This window comes from Acomys russatus, chromosome 7, assembly GCF_903995435.1.
Source record: "Acomys russatus chromosome 7, mAcoRus1.1, whole genome shotgun sequence".
In the NCBI taxonomy this organism is placed as follows: Eukaryota; Metazoa; Chordata; class Mammalia; order Rodentia; family Muridae; genus Acomys; species Acomys russatus.
The window spans coordinates 34,260,253-34,271,641 of record NC_067143.1 but is presented as its reverse complement, the minus strand read 5'-3'; the positions used below and the strand labels follow the sequence as shown (position 1 = coordinate 34,271,641).

The 11,389-nt window shown below is 48.7% G+C and overlaps 1 protein-coding gene across 1 annotated transcript; it reads left to right on the top strand.

The window, feature by feature from the left end:
• Rlbp1 (retinaldehyde binding protein 1) lies at nucleotides 1-9,739 on the top strand. The gene is made up of 7 exons (XM_051149446.1): nucleotides 1-105; nucleotides 309-437; nucleotides 2,092-2,296; nucleotides 4,033-4,211; nucleotides 7,665-7,823; nucleotides 9,238-9,348; nucleotides 9,548-9,739. The coding sequence occupies exons 1-7, from the start codon at nucleotides 94-96 to the stop codon at nucleotides 9,704-9,706; spliced, it is 954 nt and encodes a 317-aa protein (XP_051005403.1). The 5' UTR covers nucleotides 1-93; the 3' UTR covers nucleotides 9,707-9,739.
• The last annotated feature ends 1,650 nt before the right edge of the window (nucleotides 9,740-11,389 follow it).

Below are 11,389 nucleotides of genomic sequence, written 5' to 3'. Positions count from 1 at the left end.
CGACTTCCTTGGCTGCTGGGGACAGGCTACCTGAAGAGGCCAGCGCAGAGCAAACAGGTTCTTTCTTTCCCCTCAGTGTCTTCGAGAAGCAATATGTCAGAGGGGGTGAGTACTGAGCCCTTCCCTTGTCCTCTTTCTCCCTACACCTTGGCAATTTCTTTGGGGCCCTGACCCACCAAAGGGAGGAGGCTTAGCACAGATCTCGGCCAAAGGCACTGTGCAAGCTCTCAGCAGGCCCATTTGCCAGTGGCTCTAGCTGCTGGCTGGGCAGAGCTGACCCACTCTGTCCTTGCTTCCTTCCTGCCCAGGTGGGCACATTCCGAATGGTCTCTGAAGAGGAGCAGGAGCTCCGGGCACAGCTGGAGCAGCTCACAACCAAGGACCATGGCCCTGTCTTTGGTCCATGCAGCCAGCTGCCCCGTCACACTTTGCAGAAGGTGAGGTGCCAGAGTGGGAGGGAGTGGAAGTACTGGCTGGGGCAAGCCAAGAAGCAACACTGTAGGGGTGGGACGGACATGACACACTTCTCTCTCCTTTAAAAAAGGTCCGTCCACACTCTAGATCATCCTGGATCGGAGAGACTAGCCTGTTCTAGAGATGATCAGGGAACTAGATATGGACTGAGTTAAACAGTTCTCAGACCACTCTGGTCCCAGATGCCAGCCTGGAGCCTAAGGGGCAGGGGCCATCCTAGACTCAGATATAAAGAACACTGCTTCAGAAGTGGCCCTAGTAAACAAGGATACATTGTCGCCAACGGAAGAGCAGGAGGCTCTAGTTCTAGGACCACACATGTTCGACTAGCTGTGTGACCTTGAGCAAGCATCTTTTCCTCTCTGATCTCTCTGGGTCTGGCCTCCTTCTGTGCCTATGAACTATGGCAGTCAGGCCAGCTCTAAAGTGCATGAGATTCTGTATTTCACCCCTACCATCACATAAAACTGGGCATGGTAGCACATGCCTATAATCTCAGGATAGAGGAGATACAGGCAGGATCAGAAGTTCCAGGTAAACTTTGGCTGTTATATCAAATTTGAAGTCAGCCTGGGCTAGAGAGCCTGTCTCAAAAGCTAACCAAATGGCTCACTGGCTAAAAGGCATCTTCCATGAAGCCTGACAAAATGAGTTTGATCTCAAGGACCCACACAGTAAAATGATATAACCAACTCCCGTTGGTGATCCTCTGGCTTCAACATGAGCATCATGGCACATACTCCTCTAAATGTGTGCTCCCCGAAAAACACACACACACACGCACACACACGTGCAAAAGGTAGCTAAAAACACAAAACAACCAAATCCCCACACTGAGTTGTAGCAAAGATTAAAAACACAGTGTCGGGACAGGGAGATTGCTCCGTGGTTAAGAGCTCTTGCTGCTCTTGTAGAGGACCCAGGTTGGACCCCTATGTGATGCCTCACAACTATTCATGACTCAGCAGGGCGTGGTGGCGCACGCCTTTAATCCCAGCACTCGGGAGGCAGAGGCAAGTGGATCTCTGTGAGTTCGAGGCCAGCCTGGTCTACAAAGAGAGTTCCAGGATAGCCAAGGCTACACAGAGAAACCCTGCCTTGAAAAACCAAAAACCAACAAAAGAAAACAACCCCCAAAAAACAAACAAAAACACTACTATTCATAACTCCAATTCCAGGGGACCTGATGCCCTTTTCTGACCTTCCCAGGCACCAAGCACACAGGGGCACAGACATAGATATAGGCAAAACCCTCACACACATACAATGGATACATTCAATAAACTAAAAAACACACCGTGTATTTAGAGGACTTAGCAGGATGTTTGGTAAGGGCACACTACACATGGGCACGTGTTGGATATTGTTGTCAATATCTTGCAAACCAACTCAGGCTGAGCAGCTTGACCCTCTCCAACTGCAAAACGTATGAGAGAGCAGCATGCCACACCTTGACCCTTGACCCTTGAGGGCAGAACTGCACAGGAGTCAGGCTCCAACTGCAACACCCTGGGCATTCTAAGCTAACAGGCTCGCTTAGATTTGAGCCTTTTCAAACAGGCCTAGTTCCTCACCAGTGCCTGCTGGTAACTTCTGTCCCACTCCTCCCTGCTCCAGGCCAAGGATGAGCTGAACGAAAAGGAGGAGACCCGGGAGGAGGCGGTGAGGGAGCTACAGGAACTGGTGCAGGCACAGGCCGCTTCTGGGGAGGAGTTGGCCCTGGCGGTGGCTGAGAGAGTGCAGGCAAAAGACAGCAACTTCCTCCTGCGCTTCATCCGCGCCCGCAAGTTTGACGTGGGCCGTGCTTATGAGCTGCTCAAAGGTAAGGCATTAGAGGGCTGGCCCTGGCCCTGGGAGGGAGGAGGGTGTTGATGAGGGTGTCTACTCTCTCCACACTTAGAAAACTCCCTTATGCCATGAGGTAGTCACTGTCTCTATGTCCTTCATGTGTGTGTGTGTGTGTGTGTGTGTGTGTGTATTGAGGAACCCTCAAGATCACTTGGGCTCTGTTAGTTCCTGGATGGATTGAGAAAACTTGTTGGTCAAGACACGATTCCTAGAAGAATCTCTTCTCTGTCAGTCTTAGTACCCAGGAAGTAGAATCCTGGTACCACATACAGCTGACAAAGGAAGATCTTTCTTTTCTTTTCTTTTTAAGATTTATTTATTTATTATTATGTATACAGTGTTCCTCCTGCATATACACCTGTAGGCCAGAAGAGGGCATCAGATCACATTATGGATGGTTGTGAACCACCATGTGGTTGCTGGGAATTGAACTCAGGACCTTTGGAAGAGCAGGCGGCACTCTTAGCCACTGAGCCATTTCTTTTGTAGCCCCCTCCTCCTCCTCCCCTCAGAACCAGTTTGGGCTCTGGAATGTTACAGGTGGAGGAGCTTTAGTACCTGACACTGGAGCTCAACCCAGGTGGAACCAAAGATGGTGCTTGCTTTGGGAGTGGGAAGCTGGGGCGGAAGTGCCATGGCCACACTGGGTGGAGAAAGACAGTTCCTGAGGAAATCAAGCGTTTGGCTTCTGTAGGAGGATGGGTGAAGCAGGCGGTCTGCAGCCTGCCGGCTTTCCCTATTACTTTTCTCCTCTTTACCCAAATGCCAATTCAGTGCCACGCTGGGCCCACCACTGTTTTAGGTCAAGGCGCTCAAGCAGTCCTGACATTGTGGAACTTAAAGTCTGTTGGTGGAAGTAAAGAGAGTACATAGGTAGAGTTTGGGTGACAAGGCGTAAGGAGAAAAGTGAGCAGCTGGGAAATAGGATTGAAGCTGCCTGTGTGCAACAGGACATCCAACTCTCTGTGCCCCATATTTTCTCTCCACGAGATAAGATTGGCCTGTCTCCCCCACAACTGTTGTGGCAATTGTACGTGGAAAGGTTCCCACTGCAAAGGAACATCTGAAAATAAAACCCCAAGGAAATTAGACATCGGAGTAACTGGGAAAAGGAACCGCAAGGCAAAGGCATGGTGAAAGGTGTTCTAGAACAGCAGAGAAGTTACTGGCAGTTCTTTGGCAGGTGCTCCCTAAACCTCTCCTCTGGGCTATGTTGGGGGCACAGATGGCCACACGAAGGCAAGGACCTGTTCAGGGTAGGGAAGTATGGCATTTGTGAGTGACACTGGCATTGCTAGAATTAGGAAGGGCCGCGTGTCTAGCTGGGGCCTTGAGTTTATCTTCTCAGGCTTCTTCCTCAGCACTGCCCACCCACCCACTCAGGTGACCCTGTGCCCAGTTGACAGCCTGTCCCTTGTCCCCGGGGGAAAGAATATAGCATGTATGTTTACCTTCCTATTCAGGACTGTACCTCATGCCTGCACAGATCACAACGTTCATATTGGGAACTACGTGCAATTGCCACAACAGCTGGGGGGGACAGGCCAATCTTTTCTCGTGGAGAGAAGATGTGGGGCACAGAGGGTTGGATGTCCTGTTGCACACAGACAGCAAAGATGGCCTTTGATTCTCACTATGTGCCACTGAAGAAGGTGGGTGAGTGAGGCTGGAATGGCTCCCGAGGGGGCTCCTTGACTCTCCCTCCTTCAGGCTACGTGAACTTCCGGCTGCAATACCCTGAACTCTTCGATAGCCTGTCCATGGAGGCTGTGCGCTGCACCATCGAGGCAGGCTACCCTGGTGTCCTTTCCAGTCGGGACAAGTATGGTCGAGTGGTTATGGTCTTCAACATTGAGAACTGGCACTGTGAAGAAGTCACCTTCGACGAGGTCAGCAGGGCTCTCTCTCCCAACCCTTGCCTCTATTGCTGGAGTCCTGAGGAGGCGAGGTCTGTGCAGGGAGGAAGGCAAGCAGTCACCTGCCACAGGGCATTTTCCAAGCAGGGACAGAATTCCTAGGATACTCTAGGGCATCTGGAAAGTCCAGCAGCTTTGCAAGTAGAGCCCACTGGACTGGTTGTCCCTAGCAATGTCGCTTGGAGATAAGAGCTGTGGGCTATGAGCTCAAGGAAACCTTGCCAAATTCTGAAAGCTGAGAGCAATAGAGAGAATGGGGACCAGAAGATGGTGGGCTGGAAGATTCTGGAAAGTACAGGTTCTGTCCTACTTAACCATATGCTTGTTGTGTGCTTTTTTGTTTGTTTGTTTGTTTGTTTACTTTGTTTTGTTCTGTTGTTTTTGAGACAGGGTTTCTCTGTGTAGCCTTGGTTGTCTTGGACTTGCTCTATAGACCAGGCTGGCCTTGAACTCACAGAGATCCAGAGACAGGGTGTCTCTGCCTCCTGAGTACTGGGATTAAAGGCAGGCACCACAATGCATGGCTTCTTCCTTCCTTCCTTTCTTTCTTCCTTCCTTCTTTCCTTCTTTTCTTTCTTTCTTTTGGTTTTCGAGATAGAGATTCTCTGTGTTAGCTTTGGCTCTCCTGGACTTACTTTGTAGACCAGGCTGGCCTCGAACTTACACCAGTCTGCTTGCCTCTGCCTTCCAAGTGCTGGGATTAAAGGCGTGTGCCACCACGCCTGTCCTCTTTCCTCTTTTTTATTTGTTTTGTTTTGAAACAGGGTCTTGGGTATCCCAGGCTGGTCTTGAATTCATTGTGTAATAAGGATGGCCTTTGAATTTCTGATCCTCTTGTCATGCAGGGGTTACAGGCATGTGCCACAGTAGCTGGCTCTATGCAGTGTTGGGGACTCAAACCCAGGATTACACTCATGCTAGACAAACACCCTATTAAGTGGGCTCCATCTCAGCCTTCACCTGTGTTTCTAAGTATACCATTATCTGTAAATAAAGGAGACTGTTCTCTTCATATTTTCTACTTTTTAGACCTCAGACTTTAAGAAGAAATTAGTCTGCACTGGCTAACTCGCTCTAGTTAAATGGTGATGGGTATATCAGCCCTACCTTATGCCTGATCTTATTAAGGATGTTACTAGCCTTTCTTAGTAACCAAGATATCAGCTTTAGAATTAAAGGTGTTTTTTTTATCTGTCTGTCCATCCGTCTGTCTGTCTGTCTGTTTGTTGTTGTTTTTCGAGACAGAGTTTTTCTGTGCAGCCTTGGCTGTCCTGGACTTGCTTTTGTAGACCAGGCTGGTCTCGAACTCACAGAGACCCGCCTGCCTCTGCCTGCCGAAGTGCCCAGCTAAAGTTTTTTTTTTCCAAGACATATTATTTTGGGGAGGAGGGTCAGAGAGATGGTTCAACAGTTAAGAATGCTAGCTGCTCACCCATGTCAGGTAGTTCACAGCCTCCTGTCACTCCAGCTCCAGGGTGCCAACATCTTCCTCATAAATAAATGATAATAAAAATTAAAATGAGCTGTCACACAGAGAAGCCCTGACACCAAAAACAAAACAAAAACAAAAACAAAAACAAAAAAACAAAAAACAACTAAAATTAAAAAAAAAAAAAAGATTTTCATATATTTGGTTTTTAAAGACAAGTCTCTGTACATAGCCTTGGCTGTCCTGGACCTCACTATACAAGCCAGGTTGGCCTTGAGCTCACAGGAATCCACTTGCCTTTGCCTTTGGAGTGCTGGGATTAAAGGCACATGCCACCATGACCCATATTATTTTTAAGTGTGTGTGTGTGTGTGTGTGTGTCTGTGTCTGTGTGTGTCTGTGTGTGTCTGTGTCCATGAGTGCTAGTTTCTAGGGAGGCCAGAGGCATCAGATCCCTGAAGCTGGAGTTACAGGCAGCTATGAGCCAGCCACCTGATGTGAGTGCCAAGAACCAAAGTTGGGTCCTCTGTAAGAACAGCAAGCTTAGCTGGGTGTGGTGGAGCACACCTTTAATGCCAGCACTTGGGAGACAGAGGCAGGCGGGATCGCTGTGAGTTCGAAGCCAGCCTGGTCTACAAACCAAGTCCTGGACAGCCAAGGCTACACAGAGTAACCTGTCTAAAGAAAAGAAAAGAAAAGAACAGTTAGCTCTTTTGATCGTAGAGCTGTCTCTCCTAATGTAAATAGTGCCTTTTTAGAATATGCAAAAGTTGCAAAATTAAAATCATCTATAATTCTGCTACCTATTTTTTTTTTCGAGACAGGGTTTCTCTGTGTAGCCTTGGCCATCTTGGACCTACTTTGTAGACCAGGCTGACCTCGAACTCACAGCGATCCGTCTGCCTCTGCCTCCCGAGTGCTGGGATTAAAGGCGTGCGCCTGCTACCTATTTTTTAACTGTTATATTCTTCCAATTTATTTTACACACACACATTTTTCTTATAACAGTGGGATCATTGTCAATCTTGGTGGCACAGGCCTGTAAACTCATCTACTAGGGAGGCTGAAGCCAGAGGACTGATTACACGGTTAAGGCCTGCCTGGGCGGTAGAGTGAGTTCAAGGCCAGCCTAAGTAACTTAGTAAGACACTGTCTACTGCAAAGTGAAATGAGGCTTGGTGATATTGTTTCATAGTTTGCAGTACGCTGGCTTCGATCCCCAGTACTGAGAAAGAGAAAGAAAAAAGGAAGGAAGGAAGAAGGAAGGGGAAGGAAGGAAAGGAGAGAAGGATAGTGGAAGAGAGGAAGGGAGGGGCAAGGACCAGGGAAAGGCAGATCACAGGAAGCAGGATAATGGTGCTCAGATGTGCAGCTCCAGCACTCGGGACTTGGTCGGTGGTAGGAGGAACTCTTGTTCAAGGCTAGCCTGGGCTAAACAGTATTCAAGGCCAATCTGAGCTACAAAGGGAGACTCTCTTAACAAACAAACAAACAAAAACAAAAACAACCAAAAGCTGAAGACAGAGCTTGCCTAACATAACTATTGAGACCAACAAACAAACAAAATCAACAAGGGATCCTTCTGCGCAGTGAAATGTCATGAAGGGCTCCCCGTATCGTTACCCTTTTCCATCACGTTCACCGCTCCACAGTTCTGCGTCCACAGCTACCTTCGCTTCATTCCTCTCTCGCTGGCTGTGCAGGTTGTTTCTAGTGATTTCCAATATTAAAAGGGTGCTGGGTGCAAACTCCATGGTTTCTCCTCATGCCCATGCCATTCAAAGTTATTTTCTTGGCGTGGGGAAGTCTTAGACACTTTCGGCAAACCCCTACAGCGAGGAATGTGCCAGTTGCCTCTGCACTCAGGACCCTGAGATTTAACCACTTCTGTGGGTTGGATCTTAAAACTCTGCTTGCCCACTGCGGTTCAGGCTGATGCTGGAGACCACCAATAGGGCCTTATGACAGAGCCACATACCTAGCCCCTATGCTTCTAGATCTTGCAGGCATATTGTTTCATTTTGGAGAAACTGCTGGAGAACGAGGAAACCCAAATCAATGGCTTCTGTATTGTGGAGAATTTTAAGGGCTTCACCATGCAGCAGGCAGCAGGCCTCCGCCCATCAGATCTCAAGAAGATGGTGGACATGCTCCAGGTGAGACCTTGGAACCTGCCCCATAGGAACCTCTCACAGGTGGGGAGGCTTCATGATGCAGAAAGGCACCTGAGGGGTTGACCATCTTGTGTCATTCAGAGCAGTGACAGCCGTCATCTCGACCACACACACTTGTGTGGCATGGAGCCTGATTTCACTGACTCCTGTGGGTGCACGTACACCTACAGGCCAGAAGAGGGCACCAGATCACATTATAGACGGTTGTAAGCCACCATGTGGTTGCTGGGAATTCAACTCAGGACCTCTGGAAGAGCAGTGAGTGCCCTTAACCTCTAAGCCATCTCTCCAGCCCGATTTCACTGACTCCTTGAGAGGGTTCCCTCCCACATCTTCTGCTTCATCTTATAAACCTGGAAACTGATGATCAGAGAGTAAGCGACTTTACAAGGTCACACACAGATAAAGTGGCAGAGGCTGGATTTAACTATAGATGAGTTATCCTGAAACCACAAACTGGCCATGTGTATCCTACTGCCTCTTTTTTGCTTGTGAATTTATCCTGAGGAAGGGATCTCACCAGCCCTCTCCTGATACCCCTTCCTTCATATACTGATACCCACCAGTCTCTTCTTTAAGCTACCTTGTATTCAGCCAGTGTGTTTTTGGGAAAGAAGGAATGGGAGATGGTAGGCGTGGCAGTTGCTGAAGGACAAGGAGGCATGGCCATGATGTCCTTATAGTCTGTAATGGTTTGCAGTCCACCCAGCGGACAGGTGGTTTGAAACAACTCAAGCCCCCAGGCTGCGGATACTGCCCAGTTGGTAGCATGCTTCCCTGGCTTGCACAAAGCTCTGAGTTTGATTCCCAGCACTGACCATTGTGGCACACATTTGTAATCCTAGCACTCAGGAGGAAGAGTCAGGAGAATTCTAAATTCAAGGTCATAATGCAATTATGTCATAAGGCCAGCTTTGAATAATACACATGAGACCCTGTCTCAATAAACAAACAACAATCACCACCACTACCACCACCAAACACACACACACACACACACACACACACACACACACACACACACACACATCAAGCACATTGTCACCAAATAACCAAGGAAGGGTGCCATTTCATCCTTTAAAAAAAAAATCAATCCGGGATTTCACTTTTGTTTTTGCATTATGGGACAGCTTTAGGATGTGTAACTTGCAATTTCCTCTTTACACCTTTGGATCTTTGGTTGCAAGTGAAGCCAAGGTTCTCTGGTGGTTGGGCCTGGAATGGGCTATCCTGGGCAACATGTGGTACAGGACAAGTCAGTCCTCAGTCCAAGGGGAGAAGGGTGTGTGTGTGTGTGTGTGTGTGTGTGTGTGTGAGTTGGCAAGTAGGAGCCCCTGAGACCACTGGGACAATGGAGTGAGGGCTTCTCTCTCTGTCCCTCTGTCTGTCACTGCAGGATTCCTTCCCAGCCAGGTTCAAAGCTATCCACTTCATCCACCAGCCTTGGTACTTCACCACTACCTATAATGTGGTCAAGCCCTTCCTGAAGAACAAGTTGCTACAGAGGGTGAGTATGTGGCTGCCTTCCGAGCCTTCCTCACAAGCTGAGTGGACAAGCCCCTGGCAGCCATACATGGAGGACTGTAGAGGAAGACACCACCAGGCAAAGACAGCATGCAGTGGCAACATTCCCCATGCCCCCCACTCCACCCCACCCCCACCCCGTGCTTCTGCTCCGCTCAGTTGCCCTGCTCACTTTCCCACAGGTCTTTGTTCACGGAGATGACCTCGATGGCTTCTTCCAGGAGATTGATGAGGACATCTTGCCTGCTGACTTTGGGGGTACACTGCCCAAGTATGACGGCAAGGTTGTTGCAGAGCAGCTCTTTGGTCCTCGTGTCCAAGTTGAGAACACAGCCTTGTGAGGAGATGCCCCACAGTATGATCTGTGTTAGCATCCTGGCCCTTCCTTGGCTTTCCTGAACCCAAGACTGGGAACAGGAAGGCCTGAAGTGGCTGGTGTCCCCAGACTTCCCTAGGTTTAGGAACGCTCTAGTGTCACCTCAACCCAAACTGACTGTAGAGGGTAGGGAGGCAAGGGAACGCCTTTAAAACAGGACACCTGAGGGGCACTTATATTCCCATTCACCTCACCTGTGCCCCACCTGTGGGGCAGTAACTTTGAGAGAAGTGGGATTTCAAAGGCTAATTAGGCTTCTCCATGATCTCCTTTGTAATCGGTTTGATACTTAGGGTGCATACGACTGCGATAAAAGCCTGCTCCCAAATCAGTAAAAAGAAGAAACGGGGGAGGGGAGAGAAGCTTGAAGCTCTAATGGTTTGAGCAGCTGTAGGCAGATAAGGAAGGGGTTTCCCACCCAGGATTCCAGGGAGGGAGCAGTTGCCTTGGAATCAGTTGTACTTGGGGATGACCTGCTCTGATGGGTGCCCTAGTAGCTAAGAGCTCTGGACTCTTTCCAGGGTAGAAGTCATGTTTCTCCATCCATCTTAGGTGTGGTCCTTGGGGGTGGGGTCCCGTTTACTTGATGGTCCTTGACTTGTTGGATGATTTTACTTAAATGTATATTTGATATCTTCTCAGAGCTTAGTCCTCCTTAGACAAATAAAACCTTTCTGTGTCTTGTGTCAAGCTCTTTGGTGATGAACTCATTTAGCGTTTCTATTCTGTGGTGAAACATTGACCGATAGCAACATGGAGAGGAAAGGGTTAATTTCATCTTAACAGTTGTGTAGTCCATCACCCAGGGAAGTCAGGGTAGGAACTCAAGGCAGGAACTGCAGTGAAGGGCAGAGAGAGATGCTGCTCACTGGCTTGCTCCTTGTCAGTTGCTCAGACTGCTTTTTTTTTTTTTTTTTTTTTGGTTTTTCGAGACAGGGTTTCTCTGTGTAGCCTTGGCTGTCCTGGATTCACTGTGTAGACCATGCTGGCCTCGAACTCACAGCGATCCGCCTGCCTCTGCCTCCCAAGTGCTGGGATTAAAGGCGTGCGCCACCACACCCAGCTCAGCCTGCTTTCTTATAGCACCTAGGACCGCCAGCCAAATGTGGCACCATCCACAGAGAGCTGGGCCCTCCCACATCAATCATCAATCAAGAAAATGGCCCCGAAGGTTAATCTGGTGGGGTATTATTTTTTTTCAGTTGAGGTTTCCTCTTCTGAAAGGACTCTAGTTTGTGTCAAGTTGACATAAAACAACTTGACACAGCTTATATTTCCCAAATCTGCATATTTTGACAAAATTTTTTTTTTCTCCTATGGGGCTGGCTTCCACAAGTGCATGGAGATTTTTGAGTGCTTTTCTTTTTGTAAGTAAGACTTCCTGTTGGAGCCTCTGCTTGCTGGGCTTGTGATTTCCTCTTAGGCTGGCATGGCCTCATTTGGGGCTCCTTAGGTATTGGTCGCTACTTCTCCTGTGATGCTCTCTTGTTTTCCCAGTTAGTAGTAGACTCATTCCTGTTGTCTGGCCAGTAGTGGTGGCTGGAGGTGAGGGCTGACTGGCCTGGCTGACCTCCTTAGAACTACCAAGGTTAGACTCATTAGCTGTTGCCTGCGAGGGTCACTGCACTCTTATGGAGTACCATTGGCG